This window comes from Rana temporaria, chromosome 10 (genome assembly GCF_905171775.1).
Source record: "Rana temporaria chromosome 10, aRanTem1.1, whole genome shotgun sequence".
Taxonomy (NCBI): domain Eukaryota; kingdom Metazoa; phylum Chordata; class Amphibia; order Anura; family Ranidae; genus Rana; species Rana temporaria.
The window spans coordinates 23,860,888-23,888,388 of NC_053498.1; the positions used below are offsets into that span (position 1 = coordinate 23,860,888).

The following is a 27,501-nucleotide window of genomic DNA, read 5'->3' on the forward strand; positions in this document are numbered from 1 at the left end:
GGACGACTTACGCAAAAAAAAAAAAATTTGGACGCTGGAACGACGGCCATACTTAACATGGCAAGTCTAACTATACGCGACGAAATAGCAGCTTTAACTATACACCGGAAAAAGCCGACTAAAGACGACGTAAGAGCATGCGACGGCCGCGCGTACGTTCGTGGATCGTCGGAAATAGCTAATTTGCATACCCGACGCGGAAAACAACGTGAACGCCACCCAGCGGACGCCGAAGTATTGCATCTTAGATCCGAAGGCGTACGAAGTCGTACACCTGTCGGATCTAACCCAGAAGCTGTCGTATCTTGTTTTGAGGATTCAAAACAACGATACGACGCGGGAAATTTGAAAGTACACCGGCGTATCAGTAGATACGCCGGTGTACTCTCTCTGTGGATCTACCCCAATGTTTGCAAGATAAAAAACTGATGAGTGAACTCAATGTTTGTAAGATACAAAATTAATGAGTGGATTCAATGTTTAACCACTTAAGCCCTGGACCATTTGGCTGGCCAAAGACCAGCCACTTTTTGCGATTCGGCACTGCGTCGCTTTTACTGACAATTGCGCGGTCGTGCGACGTGGCTCCCAAACAAAATTGACATCCTTTTTCCCCCACAAATAGAGCTTTCTTTTGGTAATATTTGATCACCTCTGCGGTTTTATTTTTGATTTTTTTGAGCTATAAATAAAAATAGAGCGACAATTTTGAAACAAACAACAATATTTTAAACTTTTTGATATAATAAATATCCCTGAAAAATATTAAAAAAAAAAATGTTTCCTCCGTTTAGGCTGATACGAATTCTTCTACATAGTTTTGGTAAAAAAAATCACAATAAGCGTTTATTGATTGGTTTGCGCAAAAGTTATAGCGTCTACAAAATAGGTGATAGTTTAATGGCATTTTTATTAAGGTTTTTTTTTTACTAGTAATGGCGGCGATCAGCGATTTTTATCGTGACTGCGACATTATGGCGGACAGATCGGACACTTTTGACACCATTTTGGGACCATTGTCATTTTTACAGCGATCAGTGCTATAAAAATGCACTGGTTACTGTAAAACTGACACTGGCAGTGAAGGGGTTAACCTGTAGGGGCACTGAATGGGTTAAGTGTGTCCTAGGGAGTGATTCTAACTGTAAGGGGGTGTGGCTATGAGTGACACGTCACTGATCGCTGCTCCCAATGAGAGGGAGCATTTGTACTAACACGAAGCGCGTCGGGAGGACTCCACTGCCGCCTTATTTGTATATACAAGCGCTTTACATCTCAGCCAAATGTAAGTGTATTAGCTGTAATAAATTCATAAATTTTTTTAAACGAGATTACGTGATGTGGCCATTCTCCTTTCTTATCTCCTCATATCACTAACACCTACTGGGGGAAAGTTCACATACCCATTATCATTTATCACCGTGCATTCTGTTGAACCTGTTACTACGGATGATTAGAGGTCACGGTGTACATCTATTAAGGGTTTCCCAGTTATCAACATATTGCTTATCATAACTTATGCCTGTTCGACCCATGGAGACGTAAGTTCCCCTGAGTCCATCCTTTCTGGTAAGATCGCAGTTTTACCGGTGGCGGGTCATCACATCCTATACAAGAAGTCACAACTTTTTGCTCACAAGAATCACTTGCAAGTTGCTGTTGTTCTTTTCCTTTTAGTCATTCTTTTGACACCTGGTGGACTACATATTCCTTTATGGACTTTAAGGGCCAGATCCAGGTAGAATCGCGGCGGCGCAATGTATCACATTTACGTTACACCGCCGCAAGTTTTACAGGCAAGTGCTTGATTCACAAAGCACTTGCCTGTAAAGTTGCGGCGGCGTAACGTAAATCTGCCCGGCGCAAGCCCGCCTAATTCAAATGATCCGGGTAGGGGGCGTGGATCATTTAAATTAGGCGCTTTCCCGCGCCGATCGTACTGCGCATGCGCCGTCCCTAAAATTTCCCGACATGCATTGCGCTAAATGACGTTAACGTAAATGGTGTCCAGCGCCATTCACGGACGACTTACGCAAACGACGTAAATTTTCAAATTTTGACGCGGGAACGACGGCCATACTTAACATTGGCTAAACTACCTAGGGGGCATGTTTATCTTTACGCCGCATATCTCGGACGCAAACGGCGTAAATTTACTGCGATGGGCAAGCGTACGTTCGTGAATCGGTGTAACGACTTATTTGCATATTCTACGCCAACCGCAATGGAATCGCCACCTAGCGGCCGGCCTAGAATTGCAGCCTAAGATCCGACGGTGTAAGTCATTTACACCTGTCGGATCTTAGGAAGATCTATGCGTAACCTGATTCTATGAATCAGGCGCATAGATACGACCGGCCGGATTCGGAGATACGACGGTGTATCAGGAGATACGCCGTTGTATCTTCTTTATCAATCTGGCCCTAAGTTTTTGCCATTTTTTAGTTCATGTTATATATTTCTTTCTAACCTATAACACTTAATTGTTTTTGTCACAGAGAGTCGTCACTATTTTGTGGTACTTCCACTTATTATACACAATACTCGGTTTCACATTTTGTATTGTTTAAGCGCTACATTTATACACCCATTTCTGTTTTTGCTTTTTCCAACCATCCGTTAGCAGCTACATTGTATATTGGCAGCGCAGGGTTATTTACACAATTTTCCTTCTCAAAGAGAGGGAGCATTCGATCAGTGACATGTCACTAGGAAGAACGGGGAGATGTTGTGTTTACACTGACATCTCCCCGTTCTCCAGCTCCGTGACACGATCGCGGGACACCGGCGGACATCGAGTCCGCGGGTCCCGAATGCACGGTCACTGAGCTTGCAAAAGGGATGCGAGCACGCCGCCGGCAGCGCGCGTGTGACCACACAGTGGCATTAAAGGGGATGTACACCTGTCTGCCTCTCCGTGCCATTCTGACGACGTATAAGTGCGTGCGGCAGTCCTTAAGCGGTTAAACATAATTGAGATAAACATATAGGGCTAGATTCAGGTAGCCCTGCATAATCTTGTGCAGGCTTAACGTATCTCCGATACATTCCCCCGCGTAAATTAGGGCTCAAGTTCCGTATTCTGAAAGAACTTGCGCCCTAAGTTACGGCGGCGTAGCGTATGTGCTCTGGCGTAAGCCCGCCTAATTCAAATTTGGATGATGTGGGCGTTTTTTAATTAAGTTTAGTGTGACCCTACGTATTTGATGTTTTTTTTACGAATGGCGCATGCGCCGTTCGTAAAAGAATCCCAGTGCGCATGCTCGAAATTCTGCAGCAAATCGTCAATGCTTTAGACGTGAACGTAACTTACGTACAGCCCTATTCGCGAACCACTTACGCAAACAACGTAAAAATTTCAAAATTCGCAGGAACGACGTCCATACTTAACATTGCGTACGCCTCATATCAGCACGAGCAACCTTACGCCGGAAAAAGCCTAACGTAAACAATGTAAAAAAATGCCCTGGGCGCACGTACGTTTCTGAATCGACGTATCCAGGTCATTTGCATATTCTACGCTGAAATCGACGGCAGCGCCACCTAGCGGCCAGCGTAAATATGCACCCTAAGATACGACGGTGTAAGAGACTTACGCCAGTCGGATCTTGGCCTAATTTCGGCGTATCTTGCTTTCTGAATACAGAAAGAAGATACGCCGGCGCAGCTTTGAATTTACGCGGCTTATCTATAGATACGCCGGCGTAAATTCTTGCTCAATCTAGCCCTCAATATTAAGAGCAAACTTTGGGAAAGAAACCAAAATGATCACATGTATTAGTACTAAGCTCTCTGCTAAGGATCATACTTGAGGTGATTGTAGCCAAATTAGTACAATTGTGACAGAGAAGATTGAGTACTCTCCGTGATACTATTTTTATTTGCACTAACATACAATTTTTCAGGACAAGCTTTTGGGGGAAGGGGAATTAGTACTGCTTGGACCTTGAAGAAAGGGACATACCCCAAAAGCTTGTCCTGAAAAATTGTATGTTAGTGCAAATAAAAAAAATTATCATGGACAGTACTAAATTTATTCTGCTGATGATCAAACATTTGAAGATGCTACTATGACATTCTCAACCCCACAATATGACTTGGTATATTCTTCCACAAAGGCATTCTCAAACACAGAATGAATGGACCTCCAAAACTTTTCCTTGAAATTTTGACCCACAAAGACATAGAGAATAGGATTAATACAGCTGTTGATATACATCAGGCTCCTGGCTAAGGGATATCCAACTGCTATCACATGTTTTAGGCAATTATCCTTGGTGCGCTTTACAGACATTGCCAGGAGGGCAAAAACTTGATAAGGAAACCAACACACAAAGAAGGAAATGATGACAGCCACAATAATCTTGAAGGGCTTACTGGTCTTAGCCATGTTATTCCTTTGGATACGGAACATGATTATTATGCAACATGACACAATGATGGTGAAAGGGATAAAAAAAGTGATGATGAATCGTGTGACCAATAAACCCATTTCTCTTGATGATGCCACCTCGGACCTTAGATTATCTCCATCAAACTTATAAATGCAATACGTTTTTTTTGTATTAAAACTGTGTGTATCTCGAAATATAAAGAAAGGTGAACTGAAAACTAAAGCTAAGATCCATATAGCTAGAACAACAAAAGATGCCAATCTGGGAGTTCGATGGTTCCTACACCACACAGGGTAAACTATGGAAATACAGCGATCAATACTGATAACAGTGAGTTGTAGGACACTAGCATACAAGTTCAGATTAATGAGCATGGTGTTTAACTTGCACATGTACCTCCCTAATGGCCAGTGATGATTAAGGGCCGTGTTGGCAATCGTGAAAGGCAGGAACAAGGTGAAAATAAAATCAGATGTGGCTAAATTTAAGTGCCACATAACGTTGACTGTCTTCTTCATCTTCAAAGTTGTAATCCAGATAACCAGTCCATTGCCTGAAGTCCCGAGCAGAAAGGTCAAAGAGAAGATTATGATGGAAAAAATATAAAGAATCTGCTTTTCTTTTGAGTCGTAACTGCTGGGGGGTTGGGTGGAATTCCTCAAAATAGAAAGGCGAAAGGTGGTGGTATTTTCCATCTCTCATTAATGTTAGGGTTTAGGAGATCCAAGGACAATTCTAGGGAAAAAAGAAAATGTCCTTTAATTGCACTGTATAAAAAAATACAGCAGCCATTTGGTTAGCTGGGTAATAACCTACCTTTGTACACAGGAGGGCTTCCAGATTCCACCATATTTCCCCTCTCCAATAATCCCCACATCCTTGAAGGACATGATATGGGAAAGGTCCTTGTTTCTCAACATTGGGACAAGGTGTCTTGCAAAGACCGCCCCCAATGTTGAAAGTAATGTGGCCTGGTCTGGTACAGGAAGGGAGTCATGCCTCATACACACGACCAAGTTTTTTGGCAAAAACCAGCAAGAAACTTGCTGGGAGATATTTTTTTGCCGAGGAAACAGTTTGTGTGTACATTTTCGTCGAGGAAACTGTCGAGAAACTCGACGAGCCAAAAAGAGAGCATGTTCTCTATTTCCTTGACGGGAATGGAGAAAATTGGCTTGTCGAGTTCCTCGACAGCCTAACAAGGAACTTGACGAGCAAAACTATGTGTTTCGCCCGTCGAGTCCCTCGGTCGTGTGTACGAGGCCTCACATTGCCCTTCCTTTCCTGGCTACCCAGACTGCACGTCTGGATAAGCATCTGGTTGGAATATTAAAGTATAACTAATGGCATTTTTCTTTTCTCTCTGTAGTTTTGGATAGAGTGAGGACCAGATATTAATTGGTGCCTGTGCTCTCATTGGGTTAGGTAGATTCACCCTCTCTATTTATCTTGTTTACTGGTTTAATCAAAAATTTTGGGTTGTCAATCTTTAATCTCCAAGATTCAAAAGGGTAATAACCTACTGTAAATTTGTTTAAAAAAAAAACTTGTATGGGTTGTAGACATGTGCACAGAATTTTTTTTTCGTTTTTTTTTTGTTCTGTTTCGTATCGTTCCGTAGGTTCGTTCCCGTTCGTTTTTCGTAAGACGCCCGTTTTCCTGTTCGTTCCCGTTCGTTTTTCGTATGACGCAATTTTTTCGTATTCCGATCGTTTCGTATTTTGGTTACCGTTTTATTTTCGTACATGCGGGATGGTTCGTTATTCTGTTTAATTCATGTTCGTTACTTGTTAGACAATAATTTCCGTGAATTTTCGTCATTTTGTACTTTCGTAAATATATCGCGGGATTCGCGGCACTTTCAACACGCGGCTCATCCATATTAACTATTGTTAAGACCCATACACTTGGTCAGACTTTTTTAACAACAAACATAAAAACGATCGTTTTACCAAACGTTCGTTCGTTTTTAAACTCCATCAGAAAACCATTTTTGGGTTCCAGGTTCAAAAGTCTAGCCAACTGATCTCTCCCTGCAGACGAAAATCCACAGAAAAGTTTATTTGGCTTTACTGTACTACTGTACTCAGCACAAAAGAGAAGCTGCTTCACTAACTAACTACACTCACTGCCCATTCAAAAAAACAAAAATTACATCTTATAACAAAAGATTTGCATTCTGTATTTTGAAACCAAATTACGAACAGAAAGAAGGAATTCAGAATACAGAATACAAATCTTTTGTTATAAGATGTCATATGAACATACAAACAGAAAAAGGAATCAAACAAAATACAGAATGAAAATCTTTTGTTAGATGTCATATGAACATACGACTGAAAATCAAAATACGAACAGAACAAGGATTCAAACAAAATAAAGAATGCAAGTCTTTTGTTATAGATGTCATATTCGTTCTTTTGCCGTTTTCGTTTTGTCGTATTTTCGTCGGATCGTTCGTTCATATTTGCGGTTGTTCGTTATGCGACTCATTCGTAATCCCGTCGTTTTCCTATTTTGGTGCTTAAATTTTTTCGTATGTACACATTATTCTGCGGGTACGAAAATGAACATTTTCGTACGAAAATAACATTCGTACGAACAGGAATGCACATATCTAATGGGTTGTCTACATACAATTTTTTCCCAATGTCTGTGCTCCAGTCTAGACCACAAGCGCCACAGGACAACATGGTACAGCTGAATTTTTTTTTTTTAAATCCTCTTTCCATAGGTTGCTGATCTGTGCAGCCAACATTACACCACCATCTAAAGTAAAGAAGTGGGAATCCATGGGTCATTCCTTGCCTTTGGCTACTGCCTACTGAGGCTGTCATTATTATACCCTTCAAGCACTTTACACCTTCTACTATAATAAACTATTTTCGTACTATATATCTATTATATATTATTCAATGATGTTGATGTCCTTTAATTGCTGTCTTTAAACAAAGTCTGCAACAAGAAGGCTTTATACATTTCATGCTGGTCCCTCTCCACTGACTGAACTGCTGCTGGGATACTGAACTCTTGGCCAATAAAGCACCTGAACTGACCCCTTATGCCTAATTACTGTACATTCCCATAGCTGTTTCCTCTCACAAAGGTCCCTCTGATGATAGTTTTCTAGCATCGTAAAGTTACTTACGTGTTTCTGCTGTGGTCTGTTTTCTCTGCTGTCGCTCCTACTAACTGCAAGGAAATCAACTTTTGCTAGATGTAAAGATTAGCTGACGTTCATCAGATAAACATTTTGTAAGTTGTTATGTCATTGTTTATCTCTAGGCTGTGATCTTTTGCAGATGATTGCAAAATGAGTAAACAGTGTGGCCATGCAATGGAAAAAGTGAAAAGAATCCAAGATTGCATTACTAGAGGGATCACGAGCAGGAGAAAGGAGGTCCTGATTCCTCTATATAGATCTTTATATCACTAGAGGGGTCACCAGCAGGAAGAAGGAGGTTCTGATTCCCCTATAGAGATCTTTAGTGAAACCTCATTTAGAATGATCCGTCCAGTTCTGGAGACCTCACTTACAAAAAGATATTGATAAAATAGAACAAGTCCATAGACAGGTAACAAAAATGGGGAAAGGGTTGAGGGAAAAAACAAGAGAGCGACTTCAGGAACTTAGGGCCAGATTCACAAAAGAGATACGACGGCGTATCTCCTGATACGCCGTCGTATCTCTGAGATACAATTGTCGTATCTATGCGCCTGATTCATAGAATCAGTTACGCATAGATAGCCCCAAGATCCGACAGGTGTTACTGTGTTACACCGTCGGATCTTAGGCTGCAATTCTAGGCCGGCCGCTAGGTGGTGATTCCATTGCGGTCGGTGTAGAATATGCAAATGACTAGTTACGCCGATTCACGAACGTCCGCTTTGCCCGTCGATCTAAATTTACGTTGTTTCCGTAGAGATGCGTCGCGTAAAACTAAGCATGCCCTCTAGGTGGTCTAACCAATGTTAAGTATGGCAGTCGTTCCCGCGTCGAATTTTTAAATTTCACATCGTTTGTGTAAGTCGTCCGTGAATGGCGCTGGACGCCATTTACGTTAACGTCGAAACCAATGATGCGTCATTTAGCGCAATGCACGTCGGGTAATTTTACCGACGGAGCATGCGCAGTACGTTCGGCACCATTTGAATTAGGCGCGCTTGCGCAGAGCGGATTTACGCTACGCCGCCGCAAGTTTACAGGTAAGTGCTTTGTGAATCAGGCACTTACGCTGTAAACTTGCGGCGGTGTAACGTAAATGGGATACGTTACGCCGCCGCAGCGTAACAGATTTCTACGTGAATCTGCCCCTTAATATGTACAGTCTGGAGTAAAGAAGGGAGTGGGGAGACATGATTGAAACCTTTAAAAAGGGGGTAAATAAAATTCAGGAGGGCAGTTTTTTCAATATTAAACCAAAATAAAGAACACGGGGACATGACCTCAAACTAACTGGAGGAAAGTTCAAAACTAATTATAGAAAGTATTATTTTACTGACAGGGTAGTTAATGCTTGGAATAAACCACCAGCAGAGGTAGAGAGACAGTCAAGAGTAAATGGCTTACAACATGCTTGGGACAAACATAGATCTTTACTCAGATGATAAAAAACAAAAAACAGAAAAAAATGGGCAGACTTGATGGACTACTCTGTCTTTTTCTGCTACCACTTTTCTATGTTTCTAAATTCAAGCTAACTTTGATCTTATTTTTTTTCTTTCAAAGGTCATCCAGGAGGTTTAAAAATAAAAAATCAGCTCTAGCTGCAATACTTGGAACTGTCTCCGAAGACTGTCTTATGCCGCGTACACACGATCAGTCCATCCGATGAGAACGGACCGATGGACCGTTTTCATCGGTGAACCGATGAAGCTGACTGATGGTCCGTCGCGCCTACACACCATCGGTTAAAAAAACGATCGTGTCAGAACGCGGTGATGTAAAACACAACGACGTGCTGAAAAAAAACGAAGTTCAATGCTTCCAAGCATGCGTCGACTTGATTCTGAGCATGCATGAATTTTTAACCGATGGTTGTGCGTACTAACGATCGTTTGTGTTCTATCGGTTAGGAATCCATCAGTTAAATTTAAAACAAGTTGGGGCCCACACACGATCGGTTTTGATCGATGAAAACGGTCCATCAGACCATTCTCATCGGTTTAACCGATCGTGTGTACGTAGCATTACAGAAAAAAAATATTTTGCTTTTGGTAAAAAAAGTTTTACATAAATAAATAAATAAATGTTGATCGTTGGAAGCACCCCTATTAGTGGTAAATGGTTTGCTCAACCTTGTAATTGCTACAACTACAGGACAGCTTGTTCTTTTTTTAAAAAAAACAGACTTACTGTAATAACAGACTCACTAGATGAAAATAAAGTTAAAGGTGTTGTAAGGTCTCACAGTTTTTCATACAAAAAAAGGCCAAGGTATCTCAACCGATGTCAGAAAAGTGGCTACTGTCGCAACAGAGGGTCTTCGTCTAGATTATGATTCTAAAAAAGTACAAAATGTATTGATTCCACAAAGGGCGCACAATGCTTAATTCATAATGCTTCTATAAATATTTAAATATTGAAACAGCTTCAATCACAGTACTTTAAAGGGGGCCTCCTCCATGGAAGAAAGGGACCACCAATAAACACAGTGGGCCAGATTCTCAGAAGAGTTACGACGGTGTATCTCAGGAAACACCGTTATATCTCTGTTGTCCGGGTATCTATGCGTATGATTCCTAGAATCATTTTCGCATAGATACGGCGTAGATCCGACAGGTGTAAGTCACTTACACCGTCAGATCTTAGATGTAATTCGACGCTGGCCGCTAGGTGGCGTTTACGTTCAGTCCTCATTTGACTATGCAAATGAGCCTGATACGCCGATTCCCAAACGAATTTGCGCCGCGTCGTTATCGTTTACGTTGTTTCCGTAAGGTTACCCCTGCTGTATGAGGGGTAACCTTACGCCAGTCCGCCCTATGCCATGTTAAGTATGGCGTCGGGATCAGCGTCGTCTTTTTCCGTCGGTTACGTCATTTTACTAAGTAGTCCGCGAATACGACTTTACGTCGCTTACGTCAGCGTCATTGACGTTTTCCGTTGTGAGCTGGAGCATGTGCACTGGGCTATTTTTCCAACCGGCGCATGCGCAGTACGATCGGCACGGGGGCGCGCTTAATTTGAATACAAGCCGCCCCCTTTAAATTACGCGGCCATACGCCGGGCCATTTACACTACGCCGCCGCAAATTTCGGAGCAAGTGCTTTGCGAATACGGCACTTGCTCCAGGAAGTTGTGGCGGCGTAGTGTAAATGGCTTACATTACGCCAACGCGCAATCTATGAGAATCTGGCCCAGTATTATAAAATCAAACAGAAAACACGAAAACACACACGACAATACAAATACACAATCAAAAACAGTTTTTCACCTTAATACATTCTATGCATTGAGTTGTAAATAATTTTTTTTTTTTTTTGCTGAAATGACTGTTTACAGGGTATAGAGACATAATAGTTAACTATTTCCTTTTAAAAACAGATAAAAATCAATCATATAATGTACCTGCAGTTTCTAGTTTCGTTTTTGCATGTTGTTTCCTGCTTCTGTGCTGTACAGAGCCACAGAGCCAATACAGGGCAGTGATGGTTTGGAAAACGAAACTGATTGGTGCTGAGGGGTTTTAGACACACAGTAATCACACCTCCTTGATTAGTGACCACAGAGAGAAAGCTCCTAGTACTGTGATTATCAGGAAACAGACAACCAGGAAGTGTGGAGATCAGAGAAGAATTACAGCAACTTGAGAGCAAAAAACGAACAATGAGGACATGAAAACAGCACTGCATTAAGGTAAAGGAAGATATTAAGATAAAAAAAAAATTCCTTTACAAACCCTTTAAGGTGAAAAAATTCTGTGCTGCATCTGCCCCCCAGAGCCCCACTTTTACTTACCTGAACCCGATCGTTTCAGTGATGAGCACGAGCCCAGCAGATCCAGCCACTGTCTTGGGTCCTCATTGGATATATTGATAGCAGCAGGAGCCATTGGCTCCCACTGATGTCAATCAAATCCAGTGACACAGCAGCGGAGGGCAGGGCCGAGTCCTGCTGTCTGTGTCAATGGATGCAGCAGCAAGACTCTGGAGTGCACCTGCACGGTTGCCCCCATAGAAAGCGTCTCTCCGCAGGGGCACTCGAGAAGAGGAGGAGCCAGGAGTGCAACTGGTGCACCCCAGAGAAGGAGGATTGGGGCCGCTCTGTGCAAAATGCTTGTTATTTAAAAAAAAAATACTTTACAATTACTTTAAGAAAGCCTAAAAAATAAAAACGAATGCAGCTGTCACTTTTAAGGCCTCGTACACACCAGCGGACATGTCTGATGAAAACGGTCCGCGGAATGTTTTCATCGGACATGTCCGCTCGTAGATTTCGGTCTGATGGCAGTACACACCATCAAACCAAAATCCGTGCGGACAGAGAACGCGGTGACGTAGACGACACCGACGTTCTCTCTCGCGCGAGTATCAATTTGACGCATGCGCGGGATTTCGGTCCGCTGGTTAGACGTACTAACCAGCGGACATGTCTGCAGGACAGCTTTTCAGCGGACATGGGGCCAGATCCTCAAAAGGGATACGCCGGCGTAACTGCTGTTACGCCGTCGTATCCCTGTTTCTAACTATGGAACTGATCCACAGAATCAGTTTTCCATAGTTAGGCAGAAGATCCGACATGTGTAAGGGACTTACACTGCCGGATCTTAGGATGCAGTACCGCATCCGCCGCTGGGGGCATTTCGTGTCGAAATCCAGCATCGGGTATGCAAATTAGCACTTACGGAGATCCACAAAGTTTTAGTTTGCAAACGCAAAATTAGGGCTGCTTTTACAAAGTGTAAACTGTTTACACCATGTAAAAGCAGACCCTTCTGTCCAGCGACGCAATTTTTTTTTTGTTTTGATTTTTTTTTTTTCGCCGTATCTTTTTTTTTTTCCGACGCAACTTTATTGACCCGTCGCGATCCACAAAGCTCGGCGTAACGTAATTTCGCGCTATGCACGTCGGGAAAATGACGTCACGAACATGCGCAGTACGGCCGGCGCGGGAGCGCGCCTAATTTAAATGGGAATCACCCCCATGAAAAGAGGAACGCCTTGCGCCGGCGGAATTTAAGTTACACAGCCAAAAATTTCTAGGTAAGTGCTTTGTGGATCGGGCACTTAGGTAGAAATTTTAAGGCAGTGTAACTTAAATGGGAAAATTTACGTTACGCCGGATCTTTGTGGATTACCCCCATGTTTCTTAGCATGCTAAGAAACATTTGTCCGCTGGAAATCTGTCCGCTAGCCTGTACACACGATCGGATCTGTCCGCTGAAACTGGTCGGCGGACCAGTTTCAGCGGACATGTCCGGTCGTGTGTACGAGGCCTAAGAGTTCATAAGCTGCAATACAATAAATGTTTGCTTTTGGGTTTAATACTGCTTTAAACTATAATGATTAACATACATTTTATTTAATTAAATGAGACAAAAATAAAAACATAAATGACACTAAGTTTAATTTTACAAAAAATAAGTTTACAATTCAGAAAGATTTTTAAAGCTAAACTTCAAAATAAATTGTCCATCTGGTTATTTCCGGTATTTCAGTAATTTCTTTTTGAAATCTGGAGATATGAATGCATAAAGAATGGGATTGACTAAACCACCCAAAGAAGCCAGGCTTATTGTGATCGGCTGAACCATTTCCACAACTCCAACCAGGTTTTTTTCTCGGGAAGTAGATAAGGAAAGTCTTATTAAGGATAAAACATGATATGGCAACCAACAAACACCAAACAATGTCTGAAAGGTAAAGATCATCTTTAGGGCTGGGGTATATTTTGATGTCTTCTTCTGATGATAAACCTTGGCCGTAATACCGAAACACAACAACATGATTAGGATAGGAATGCAGTACCCTACAATGAATGTTATTATTGCTATGACTTTATTTCTGTGTTTCCAGATATTGGTTATTTCAGTATCATCAAATCTGTTATAACATTTGATTGTACTATAACATTCATAGGTGGTTTTGAAGAAAAAATAGGGAACACTGACACAAACAGCAATAATCCAGCAAACTATGACTTCTACTGAGGCCAGGTGAGGTCTTCTGTAGACATTGTATTTTAAGGGCCACATCACAACGAAGCAATAGTCAACACTGTACAAGGTCAGAGTAAAAGCATTATTGAACATGTTGAGATGGAACATAACGTTCTGTAGTTGGCACATGAAAGAACCAAAAGGCCAATTAATGTTGCAGGCAAAGTAGACAATGTTTAGTAGCAAAAATATTGACCAAATGAATCCAGAGATTAACAAACTTTGGGTCAACACTGAGCGGAATGTCTTCTCCAATCTGTAGACTTTCATCCAGATAACATATCCACTGGCTGTTATTCCTACGAGGAATTCCAAGGAACAGATGACCGCTGAGGAAATGTTAATGTTTCGAGCAATCTGGTTATCTTCTTTAGTGAGGTTGACACAATGTCCTTGTGATCCATCACTGGCTTTGAAGATAGAGGTCAAGTTGGAAATTGAGATGTTCTCCATTATATTTGCATGGGAAAGTAGACTGTTCCTACAGAAATAAGAAATGTATTATAAACGCATGTAAAAAAAAACATTACCTAAATACATAAATGCAACAATTAAAGTGTATCTTTACTACAGAATCAATCATTTAATATATTGCAATTAGTCCTTGCAGAGGCTGTTTTTTTTTTCCAGGCTTTTTTCCTTTATTTTTGCATGATGATTTTGCCAGTAACACATTTCCTGTCCTAGGGTGACAATGCACACCCATGGTAATGTATCTATAGAGGAGCAGCATTATGACCCTAGTGTTGGAGATACAACAACGTTCAGCTTAGCCTATTGACTGCAGTTCACAAGCAGGACACTAGGGCCCAGATTCTCGTAGGAGATACGGCAGCGTATCTCCAGATACGCCGTCGTATCTCTGAGTCTGAGCCGTCGTATCTTGGCGCTTGATTCAAAGAATCAGATACGCCAGAGTTTGTATAAGATACGACCAGCGTAAGTCTCCTACGCCGTCTTATCTTAACTGCATATTTACGCTGGCCGCTAGGGGTGTGTACGCTGATTTACGCCTAGAAATATGTAAATCAGCTAGATACGCCAATTCACAAACGTACGCCCGGCCGACACAGTACAGATACGCCGTTTACGTTAGGCTTTTCCCGGCGTAAAGTTACCCCTGCTATATGAGGCGTAGATGAGGCGTAGCAATGTTAAGTATGGACGTCGGAACAGCGTAAAATTTTTCACGTTTTACGTCGTTTGCGGAAGTCATTCGCGAATAGGGCTGGGCGTCATTTACGTTCACGTCGAAAGCATTGGCTTCTTGCGGGTTAATTTGGAGCATGCGCACTGGGATACTTTCACGGACGGCGCATGCGCCGTTCGTAAAAAACGTAATTTACGTGGGGTCACATTAAATTTACATAACACACGCCCACATCTTCCACATTTGAATTAGGCGGGCTTACGCCGGCCTATTTACGCTACGCCGCCGCAACTTTGGTTTGAGAATACTGCACTTGCTTGTCAAAGTTGCGGAGGCGTAACGTAAATAGGATACGTTACGCCCGCACAAAGATGCGCACTTCTATGTGAATCCGGGCCTCGATGTTGCTAATGCTCAGTGATATTTTATGCATTTTCTATGATGTGTTGTATTTCCTATATATTGTGCTGTTGGTTTCTTTTTCCTGCCTGTCTTTTTCTTACCATGTGAGGTGAAATCTTTGCTATTGTGGTTATGTTCCAATAAAGAAGCCAGTTCCTCTTACTTCACAACGTCTGATCTGAATCGACTCCGTTGCACCCAGCAATTGTACTCTGCAACACCTAGAACTACAGTACACCTTCTCCTCTTCTCCTTAACAAATCATGATACTCTGTAGTCCAAGAGGAGAAATGGCAGAGCTGATAATATTCAATGAGGATGGAAAAGAATTTCCAGTAGCCGCATGTCACACAAAATCCTCATGTAAAGAGTGGAAGCAGCCCCCGCCTAGATTCCATCCAGGCCACACCCCCAACATGTTTTCCCCCGAACCACCAATGGGGCTTAGTCATTCCCATAACAAAGCCCCGTGGGTGGAGCGAAGCTTGCTGGGGATGTGGCCTGGATAGAGTCTAGGCTGAAACTGCTTCTACTCTTTACATAAGGCCTTGTACACACAGGCAAACATGTCGGCTGAAAATGGTCCGCCGTACCGTTTTCAGCGGACATGCCGCCCGGAGTTTTCTGTATGATGGCTGTACACACCATCATACAGAAATGAGAGACAATCCGCGCGGACAGGTCAATGCTTCAACGCATGCGTCGAAGTGATTCGACGCATGCGAGGGATGGCGGCCACTCGGACATGTACGGTAAGTCTGTACAGACGACCGAACATGTCCGACGGACAGGATTCCAGCGGGCATGTTTCTAAGCAAGTTTAGAAACATTTGTCCGCTCGAAAACGGTCTGGCGGGCAAATGTACGCTGGAATCCTGTCCGATCGGCCGTACACACGACCGAACATGTCTGCTGAAACTGGTCCGCGGACCAGTTTCAGCAGACATGTTCGGTCGTGTGTACGGGGCCTAAGAGTTTTGTGTGATGTGCAGCTCCTGGGACTTCTGTTCTTTCCTCATTTTCCTTCCTCAATGACTTCTATGGAGCTGAGGCAAGCTCTTTCCCTGCCTGGACTTCCAGCATTTAAGGGTCTGCTATAGCAGGGGACAACAACCTGTGGCCTGCGGGCCGCACCCAGCCCTCTGCCGTTAAATGTCTGGCCCATCAGTGCTGAATTCATGTGCACCTGGCCCTTGGACATTTTAACCTCTTCACGCCAACCGTAAGCAAATTTGCGGCCTCGGCTTGAAGGGGTTGTACCGGGGTGATGCCTGCAGCTGCACGCATCACCCGTACCGTTTTTTTAGAGACAGCGGTTGGCTTTCTTGGGATAACAACTAACGCAGCTAAGAAGCTGCTTGGCGTTATCCCCTCCCACCTCTTTTCTCAGCTTCCCATATAGACCCCAGATCCCTCCATAAACTGTACCTGTCACTGCCTATTACTGTCACAAGAAATGTTTACATTCCTTCTGACAGCAATAAAAAATTTATTTAGGGACAGTGTAAAATTAATAAGAAAAAGGGAGGGCTGTGTGGTGTGAGGGGGCTGTGTAATGTCATGGGGTCAAGAGGAACAGGGGCGTGTAATGTAAAGGGGGCCAGAGGTGCGGGGGCTGTGTAATGTTGTAATTTATTAGCAAGTTAATGCGGCCCTCCATGCATTCACATACATTGAATCCGGCCCTTAAGTGGAAGAAGGTTGCTGACCCCTGTGCTAAAGCCTCAAGTGGCATTCATTTCTTTGTATGCTGATAATATTGACCAAAAGCAGGATTGGGAAGAGCGGGTGACATTGCGTGAGATGTCAGTGTGTAAGAGGCAAAAAGCCCCTGATCCCTTTAAGGCAATCAGATATTCCCTGTACCCAGTGCCGGCCCAAGACATTGTGCTGCTTGGGACCAAGAATGAAATGCTGCCCCCCCAGAAAAAAAATCACGCCAACCAAAAGGCCCCCACATTCATTATTTTATATCATGATAACTAAAGGGGACCCGTCATGGCTCTATACATGTATAAAGGAGTATAAAGTGGACCTGTCATTGCTCTATACATGTATAGGAGTATAAAGTGGACCTGTCATTGCTCTATACATGTATAGGAGTATAAAGAGGACCTGTCATGGCTCTATACATGTATATAGAGGACCTGTCATTACTCTTTACATGTAAAGGAATATCAAGAGGACCTGTCATGGCTCTATAAATGTATAGAGGACTATAAATAATACTTGACATGACCCTATACATGTATAAAGGAGTATAACGAGGGCCTGTCATGGCTCTATAAATGTATAAAGAGAACCTGTCATGGCTATATACATGTATAAAGAGGACCTGTCATAGCTCTATACATATATATAGAGGACCTGTCGAGACTCTTTACATGTAAAGGAATATAAAGAGGACCTGTCATGGCTCTATACATGTATAAAGGAGTATAATGAGGGCCTGTCATGGCTCTATACATGTATAAAGAGGGCCTGTCATGGCTCTATACATGTATCCAGGAGTATAAAGGGACCTGTGAATTGCCGGCGGCCACAATGTCTTTTGCGCAAACTAATCAATGTACGCTAATTGTGTTTTTTTTTTGTACCAAAAATATGTAGAAGAATACATATTGGCCTAAACTGAAGGAAATAGTATATTTTTCTAAATTTTGGGGATATTTATTATAGCAAAAAGGCCAGTTAATGTATGCAATCTGCAACAGTCCATTGACAGACCTCAAGAATTGCAGCAAGGGAAGCTTATCCCAATGACACACAGTGCATTTGTAGAATCTTCTAATAACGGAGATCGCAACAACACACTTATGTCTTTATCAGTGTGATCAGTGATCGGCAGTGCGCTCACGACCCGGTCCTGTCCTCCGTGACCACGCCTGCTGGACCCGCGTAACCCGGACGCCGCCGGTGTCCCGCAAACGGGTCACAGAGCAGAAGAACGGGGAGAGGTGAGTGTAAACAAACCTTCCCCGTTCTTCCTAGTGTGGCTGTCAGTGATCGTCTGTTCCCTGTATTAGGGAACGATGATCAGTGACTTGACACGCACAGCCACGCCCCCCCCTTCCCACAGTAAGAACACTCCCTTAGATCACAGTTAACCCCTACAGCGCCCCCTCCTGGTTAACCCCTTCACTGCAGTGTAATTTTTAACAGTAACAGTGCATTTTTATAGCACTTTTCGCTGTGAAAATTACAATGATCCCAAAAATGTGTCAAAAGTGTCTGATGTGTCCGCCATAATGTCAACGTCACGAAAAAAAAAATGCTGATCGCCACCATTAATAGTAGAAAAAAATAAATTAATAAAAATGCCCAAAAAATATCCCATATTTTGTAAACGCTATAAATGTTGCGCAAACCAATCAATAAACGCTTATTGTGATTTTTTTTACCAAAAATATGTAGAAGAATACGTATCGGCCTAAACTGAGAAAAAAAATTACTTTTTTTATTGGGGATATTTATTATAGCAAAAAGTTAAAAATATTGCATTTTTTTAAAATTGTTGCTCTATTTTTGTTTATAGCGCAAAAAATAAACCACAGAGATGATCAAATACCACTATGGGAAAAAATTTGTTTGGGAACCACGTCGCACGGCCGCGCAATTGACAGTTAAAGCGATGCAGTGCAGAATCGCAAAAAGGGCCCAGGTCCTTTACCTGCATATTGAAGCAGTGGTTAAGTGGTTAAGTAGTTAAATGAATAGGTTTGGATCAGGAGCCTTCCTAAACTATTATAGGTATATTCTGCAATCACATGGTATTAACTGGTTTTGCAAATGCACATGCACTATAAATTCTTAATTCCTTGTTTTTCTTCTTATTCTTCTTCTCAGTAGTGAACCTGATAGGTATAGGTCCCTACGTGTTAATATGCTCTGATAAGGAGCCTTCTTAAATTATTAAAGGTACACACACCCCCATTTTTTTTCTCTCCCCTCCCCTCTCTCATCCACTGAACTTTCAAAATAACGGATACAGATAGAAGAGTAGAGGCTGGGGCATATTTTACAAAAGAAGAGTAGACTTTCTAGTAGGACCTCTACCAAGATTACTAGTATATTTTAAAGATGGGGGTATATTGAGACCATGTTTTATGTGTTTTTGTATGTGGGTTTTAATTATATTTGTATGAATTGCAATGTTGAAAAAGACCAATAAAGAAAATTTAAAACAATAAGTTCTGTCTCCTTTTCTAAGCAAAAACAATCTTCTTAACCTCCCTGGCGGTAAACCCGAGCGTGACTCAGGGTTGATTTTTTATGCTAGGATCGGTAACCCCGAGTCACGCTCGGGGTGGACGTGCAGAGTGTGCAGCGGCGCGGCTTACCTTTCGCTGGATCCACAGGCAAGTTACTTACCTTGTCCCTGGATCCAGCGATGCCACCCCGCTGTGTGAGCGAGCGGGACCTCCTCGCTCGATTCACAGTCTCCCCGTGTGCCGTCGATCTCCGTTCCCTGCGACGTTACGACGCACGGGAGCGGAGATCGGCGCCAAATTCAAAAAAGTAAACAAACACTTTACATACAGTATACTGTAATCTTATAGATTACAGTACTGTATGTAAAAAATACACACCCCCCTTGTCCCTAGTGGTCTGCCCAGTGCCCTACATGTACTTTTATAAAAATAAAAAATGTAATTTCTGCCTAAAAACTGTAGATTGTCCAAAAGTGTCCCTTTATGTCAAAAATGGTTTTAGAGCAGCTAGAAAACAGCGATAATAAATTATAATCACTTGCAGAAATGTGCGATAGCGATTTGTGGGGAAATTCGTCATAAAAATAAATAAATAATGACAGCGACAATTCTGCAACTGAGCACATTTCAGTGATTTTGAGTTGATTACATTATTGAATAATTTTTATTAGAATTATATTATTATTTGTTATAATTATTTATAATTATTTATTATATTATAATTTATAATTTTGTTTTAAAAAAAAAATCATACCCGGGATGCCTACAAGACTCTTGCTTGGTCAGATTTAAGTGAGTTATTTCTAAAAATTACAGGCCTACAGTATAAAACGCCAAATTTCCTTGCAAAATAATTGTACCGCTTTTGGTACGTAATTCCAGACAGAATCATACCGCCAGGGAGGTTAAAAAGGAATACCTATGTAAAAAGACTAATAATGCTAATTAGAAAATGTGAACTTACAGTTGTTGAGCAGTTGATAGTGAAGTCTCTCCTTACAGGCTCTGACAGTTTGCGTGTTTTCTCAGTTGTACAAAACTGTTTCTTACAGTTAGTAAACGTGCGGTGACATGATCTTCCTCCATGAAAAACTTAACTCTAGGTATTACTTCCTCATTGCAACAAAACTGTCCTGAGTCATCTTTTTAAAAACGAACCAGCTGCATTACTTAAAGCGGAGGTTCACCCAAAAAACAAGTATCTAACATTATAAAAAGATAAAAAGATAACAAAGCCGCGCCACAAACTCTATACAAAATTCATTAAGAAAATATGATATGAATCAAGGGCCAGATTCACCAAAGAGATACGACAGCGTTTCTCCTGATACGCCGTCGTATCTCTGTTTCTATCTATGCGACTGATTCATAGAATCAGTTACGCATAGATATCCATAAGATCCGACAGGTGTAATTGTTTTACACTGTCGGATCTTAGGATGCAATACCGCGGCCGCCGCTGGGTGGAGTTTATGCAAATTAGCAGTTACGGCGGATCCCCGACGGATTTTCGCATTCGCTACTTCGTCCGTAGTCAAGTTTCCCGTCGCAATTTTAGTCGTTATTTTACCTGCCCTAACTTTAGTCAGCAATCGTATTGCAATCGTATTGCTTACTAAAGTATGGCCGTCGTTCCCGCGTCGAAATTTAAAATTTAACGTCGTTTGCGTAACACGTCCGGGAATACGGAAGTACGCTACGCGTGTCGCCGTTCGAAAAAATGACGTCGCGGCGCGCAAAGCACGGCGGGAGTTAGGAAACGGAGCATGCGCAATAGGTCTGGTGCGGGAGCGCGCCTAATTTAAATGGCACACGCCCATTTGAATTGGCCCTCCTTGCGCCGGCGTAGTTTTCATCGCAAGTGCTTTGTGAATCAGGCACTTGCGATGAAAACTTGCAGCGATGTAACGTATCTACGATACGTTATGCGGCCGCAGTTCTATGTGAATCTGGCCTCAAGTCCATAAACTGAAGTAAATCAGCATGGAAAAATCAGCATGGAGTCCTGTTAGGTATAGTTCATGCAAATGAAATCCTGGAAATTCACACCACCAAAGTGACAGATAATAACATTTGAAGTGATCCCTTCACCGGTAATATGAGGCCGCTTACCAGAGGGAAAGCAAACTGTGCAATCGGCTATAGCCCAGCCACGGCCTTTAAACCTCACAGGATCCAAGGGGGAACAAATCTCAGGAAAAACACGTCAGGAACAATCTCCGATTCACCCTGTCAATGCTAATTTCTTCCTTGGTTAGCTGGAAGTAAAGTGTGTGTAGAATTCCTGCAAACATGTATAAAAAACACATGCCATGTAGTGTTGAGCGGAATACGCCATATTCGATTTCGTGATATATCACGAATATATAGCCGAATATTCGAGAAATATTCGCTAAAATCGAATATTCGTGATATTTTATCCAAATGAAATTTTTGCGAAATTTCGCTATTGCGAATGCGAAAATAATTGCGAAATTTCGACAAGTGCGGTAGGAGAACTCTGATTGGCTCATGCTGAAATCAAATATTCGTGATATATTATCGAAATTTCGCAAATGCGAATGCGAAATTGATTGCGGAATTTCGACAACTGTGGTAGGAGAACTCTGATTGGCTCCGATGCAAAAGAAGGGCGGAGAAAGTATTCGCTAATATTCTGAAATCGAATATTCGTGACATTTTATCCAAAAAACAATATTGCAAAATTGCGCTAATGCGGATGCGAAAATGATAGCGAAATTTTAACAACTGTGGTAGGAGAACTCTGATGCAAAAGAAGGGCGGAGAAAATAATTGCGCAATATTCCTATTGCCGAATATTCGCATTGCGAATATTCGGCAATATAAAATGATCGCTTCAGCTACTCGGCCCAGTGTCTCTAATCATACCAGCAATGCTTTTAGACGTCGATGAGATCACTAGGATGTTTTAAAAATAAAATTGAAAAAATGTGAATATTCGGAATAGCGAATATTGGCCGCGAAATTCGATATATTCGCGAATACTCGAATATGCCATATTCGAGCCGAATATTCGCAATACAAATATTCGTGAGCAACACTAATGCCATGGTTATATGTGGAATTGCACCCCAAAATACATTCTGCTGCTTCTCCTGAGTAAGGGGATACCACATGTGTGGGACTTTTTGTGAGCCTATCCGCGTACATGGCCCCGAAAACCAAGCACCGCCTTCAAGATTTGTAAGGGCATACATTTTTGATTTCACTCCTCACTACCTATCACTATCTATCACAGTTTTGAAGGCCATAAAATGCCAAGATGGCACACAACCCCCCTAAATGACCCCATTTTGGAAAGAAGACACCCCAAGCTATTTGCTGAGAGGCATGTTGAGTCCATGTAATATTACATTTTTTAACTGTCAGTTAAAGCGATGCAGTGCCAAAACGCAAACAATGCTCTGGTCATTAAGGCGGTACAATCTTCCAGGGGGTGAAGTAGAAAAAATTCTTATTATTTTTTTACGTCATTATGATCCCTTCCATATTCTTCTCCATTTATGTTTCTGGTAGTAGTTTTTGTGTGTTTAGCAGCAGCACAGCTTAGCAATGGGCATGCACTCCGTGTACTCTTTTAGGGTATAAGGGTTGGCTATGACATGATCTGACAATACCAAAAATGTCTGGGGTGAGAGGACTGTCAAGGGTCACAGATGTGATGTTTAAGGGTTGGTAAAGACTTAGAGCCGGTTCACACAGGGGCGACTCGTCAGCCGCCTGACAAGTCACGCTCCGCTCTATTCTATAGAACTGTTCTAATAGGAGCGACGCAAGTCCCTCCGACTTAGAAAAAGGTTCTTGTACGACTTTGGGGGCGACTCGGGGCGACTTGCATTGACTTCAATGCAGAAGTCATTTTAGAAGTCGCCTCTCAAGTCGTCTTGAGATCGCCTTACCGAGTCGCCCCCAAACTCGTGCCGCCCCTGTGTGAACTGGCTCCAGGTGAATTTAGCAAAAACGAAACTGAAGAACCGTGTTGACAGACAGACAGACCTGTGTAATGATGTGATGTTTACTGATTAGCTGACACTGCTGGCCCAATCAATATGTATTTATAAGAAGCATCCATAGCAACATTAAATGGTGTTTATATCCCTTCCTGGAGTTCAGGTTTTATTTTATTTTCCTGCAATTAATATTAATGGTTTGATGTGTAAAAAGAAACTTCGAGATGTTTGCATAATTTCCACAAATGTTTTCACAATGTCCAAGATAAAACAGCCTATCTATAGTCATATTTGTTAATTTTTTTTATATGTGTGCAAGCGTTAGTGCCGGTTCACATTACAGCGACTTAGGATCCGACTTGTCAGACCTCAATTTGCTTAACATCAGAAATCTCATGTTAGTCAATGAGAGCCGTCTTAATGTACACTACTGAAGTCGCTTCGACTTCAGAAAAGGTTCCTCTACTACTTCCTCTACTACTTCAGGGCGACTTCTAGGCAACTTGTACCCATAGATTTCAATGGAAGTTGCCTACAAAGTCGGATCTCCATCTTAACTGTTTTTGTTTTGAAACACGTGATTAGAGCCAGAGGCTTAAAAAAAAAGGATGGGCTCGGGGTGCCCTGAGCCCACCCAGTTGTGTAACACACTGAGACATATTTCCTGATTGGCTGAAAGGAGAAGTGTTTCAATTGGTCTAGGAGGAGGAGGGGGAGGGAGGAGACACACGACCAGATGAGACACAGGGGAGTCCCGACCGACTGATCCACCACCTGTTACTGTAACTCCAGCAGAAAGACCCAACTGGGTGTGTTGCAATGCACGGATAGGAGGAGAGAGCAGAATGGTAAATAGACCAGCTTCTGACCTGCTCACTTCTAATCAATTCACATTGGGGTTGATTTACTAAAACTGGAGAGTGCAAAATATGGTGCAGATGTGCGTAGTAGCCAATCGGCTTCCATTTTTTTTTTGTCAAAGCCTAATTGAACAAGCTGAAGTTAGAAGCTGATAGGCTACAATGCACAGCTGCACCACATTTTGCACTCTCCAGTAGGGATGGTTAAACGGTTTGGCCCGGGCATGAGTTTGGGACGAACATTTGCCTTTTTGGCCATTTGCCAAACACCCAAATTTGCAGGGTGTTCGCCAGATGTTCACCCTGACGAACACCCTGCAAAACACTGAGTGCTGCACAGTGCATTATGAGGCCTGATTGGGCAAAGCTTTGCTATATAGTGGTGGCAGCTCCCCGTGGTTCACTTGTTGGTTGTTGATTGCACCCACATTATTTTTCATAGTAGCACAGGGATCTGTTTTTAGTATTATTTTACAGTTCAGAGGTGGCTGCCCCAGTCTGACATGACATTTCCTAACGGCTCTAGTTACAGTATATTTTGGTTATTTAGACGTTGCCTGTGGCCGAAACAAAGCAATGAAATTGTGCAATAATTTCACAATTCCACAAGCAGCTTTGTAATTTGTGCTACTAAAAATGACACTTGTATTTCAATCTACACCAACAAAGAGCTTCTATCACACTCAAAGCATAACTCCGCTTTTGTTGATAAAAAAACGAAAAAAAACATTCCCCTCTGGGTGATCTATGTACATTGCAGAGATTTTAACTTTGTTGCAGATTTACCTTTTTGTTATTCTGAAGAAATAGCAGTTTGTTTGTGTCCATGTGCAAAATGAATCTGGATGAGAGTGATCTTATAGTTATAATCATCTGCTGCATTTGAAGGGTTCTAATAAATCCCATTAGAAGTGATTTCCTTTGGCGGCGATCAGTGTTTTTTATTGTGACTGCGATATTGCGGCGGACACACCGGACACTTTTGACACTATTTTGGGACCATTCACATTTATACAGTGAACAGTGCTATAAATATGCACTGTTTACTGTGTAAATGTGACTGGCAGGGAAGGGGTTAACCACTAATGGGCGATCAAGGGGTTAAATGTGTACCCTAGTGAGTGATTCTAACTGTAGTGGGAGGGGACTGACTGAGGGAGATGACCGATCTGTGTCCCTAAGGGCATCGGTCTCCTCTCCCTGTGTAAACACAGAGATCCACGGTTCTGCTCAGTTACTGGGCCCGCCGGGCACAAGCATTGGGTTCCCAGTAACGCTTTGGGAGCGCGCGCGCCCCCTAGTGGCTCAGCAAGGCGGGGACATCATATGACGTCCTCCCAGAACAAGAGGATTATCGTGCCGCCGTCAATTGATGGCGGCCGGTAGTAAAGTGGTTGAACAATCAATGGCAGGTAATCCAGCTAGCTCTTTTCTTATAGGCAACTCAACACACTTGCATCCAGGGAAAACAAACTACCTCTCAGCTTTAGCTCAAGATTCCAGGGATTCAGGGCATGTAAATAATAAATAGAGAGACCATAGTGTTCTCTGTATACAAAATTTATTCAAAGCTCCCAAAAACAAATCACACTTACAGGATAAAAACTTTAAAACCACATATACAAGATCCACAGTAGCGCTGCCGTCTATACACTCACGGTGCCTGGCTGGACGTCACGTTATGGGCTCCTTTCCCTTTACATGCGTATTGGCCAATCACAGGTCTTCCTCAATAGATGGGAGGTCTGATGTCTCTAGGCTGGTTTATTACGCATCGTTGCCATTAGGGTTGTCCCGATACCGATACTAGTATCGGTATCGGGACCGATACTGAGCATGTACTCGCGCAAATGCTCCTGATGCCTTTACTGATACCTCTGATGGGCGGAGTCAGCGGGTGGAGAGTGGAGAGCAGGCAGAGCGGGCAGAGAGCAGAGCGAAAGAGTCCTTGGTAAAGTAAAAGTACACCATGACATGTCTCCAGAAAGTTTGCAGGGTGTGTTCTGCTGTTCAGCAGGTTCCATAGGTGACTCAATGCTGGGAGGGAATTTTGATTAGCACTGTGAACAGCCCAGGGGGAGGGGAAAGCTGGGGGGGTCCTGCTTTTCTCTGGTGAATAATTAAAAACTGTAGGAGGGCAGGATGTGAGCTCAGAGAGAAAGTACTGTGCAACAATAACGCCTTTTTTCCTGGAATCACCTGAACTGCAGTGCCACCCGCTGACAGCTCTTCTGTATTGCAAGTAATATAGTGCTTAACCCCCCTGGCGGTATTCCAGAGTCTGGCTCGGGGTGGAATTTCAGATCCAAAAGCGGTAACCCCAAACCAGACTCGGGATCGTCTCGCAGCATCCACAGGCAGGGAATTACTTACCTTGTCCCTGGATCCTGTGATGCCTCTCCGCTGTGTGATCGAGCGGCGTCCTCGCTCGATTCACACAGTGCCTGTGTGCCACCAAGCTCCGTTCCCTGCGACGTTACGACGTACGGGGCGGAGATCGGCACCAAATTCAAAAAAGTAAATAAACACATTACATACAGTATACTGTAATCTTATAGATTACAGTACTGTATGTAAAAAATACACCCCCCCCATTGTCCCTAGTGGTCTGCCCAGTGCCCTGCATGTACTTTTATATAATAAAAACTGTTCTTTCTGCCTGCAAACTGGAGATTGTCCATAGCAACCAAAAGTGTCCCTTTATGTCAAAAGTGGTTTTAGACCAGCTAGAAAACAGCGATAATAAATTATAATCACTTGCAGAATTGAGCGATAGCGATTTGTGGGGAAATTCGTCATCAAAAAATAAGAGTAATGACAGCGACAATTCTGCAACTGAGCAAATTTCAGTGATTTTGATTTGATTACATTATTGAATAATTTTTATTATAATTATATTATTATTTGTTATAATTATTTATAGTTATTTATTATATTATAATTTATGATTTTGTTTTTCAAATTTTATTATACCCGGGATGTCTACTAGACTCTTGTTTGGACAGATTTAAGTGAGTTATTCCTAGGAATTGCAGGCCTACAGTATAAAACGCCAAATTTCCATGCAAAATAATAGTACTGCTTTCAGCACCTAAAATCTGAAAAAATCATACCACCAGGGAGGTTAATAGAAGTGTATAATCCGGTCTTTTTTAACTAAGTTGATGTGAAAAAACGGGGCATTTTTCTCACTGACCACCAATGTAAGGAACATTCTTCCCACTCACCACCAATGTAAGAAACATTCTTCCCACTGACCACCAATGTAAGGAACATTCTTCCCACTCACCACCAATGTAAGGAGCATTCTTCTCACTGATCACCAATGTAAGGGACATTCTTCCCACTGATC

At 42.4% G+C, this 27,501-nt stretch overlaps 2 protein-coding genes across 2 annotated transcripts; both read right to left on the reverse strand.

The window, feature by feature from the left end:
• Positions 1 to 3,993: 3,993 nt before the first annotated feature.
• On the reverse strand, positions 3,994 to 5,123 carry LOC120916029 (chemokine-like receptor 1). The gene has a single exon (XM_040326878.1). It carries the CDS (start codon positions 5,087 to 5,089, stop codon positions 4,049 to 4,051), a length of 1,041 nt encoding a protein of 346 aa, XP_040182812.1. The 5' UTR covers positions 5,090 to 5,123; the 3' UTR covers positions 3,994 to 4,048.
• A 7,817-nt stretch (positions 5,124 to 12,940) lies between these two features.
• On the reverse strand, positions 12,941 to 20,480 carry LOC120916030 (chemokine-like receptor 1). Its single transcript, XM_040326879.1, has 2 exons — positions 20,279 to 20,480; positions 12,941 to 14,036 (listed from the first exon to the last, which is right to left on the reverse strand). Exon 2 carries the CDS (start codon positions 14,006 to 14,008, stop codon positions 13,037 to 13,039), a length of 972 nt encoding a protein of 323 aa, XP_040182813.1. The 5' UTR covers positions 14,009 to 14,036; positions 20,279 to 20,480; the 3' UTR covers positions 12,941 to 13,036.
• Positions 20,481 to 27,501: the final 7,021 nt, after the last annotated feature.

Coding starts and splice junctions, on each gene's coding strand:
- LOC120916029 (XM_040326878.1), bottom strand. CDS start 5,089: ATGGAAAATACCACCACCTTTCGCCTTTCTATTTTGAGGAATTCCACC.
- LOC120916030 (XM_040326879.1), bottom strand. CDS start 14,008: ATGGAGAACATCTCAATTTCCAACTTGACCTCTATCTTCAAAGCCAGT.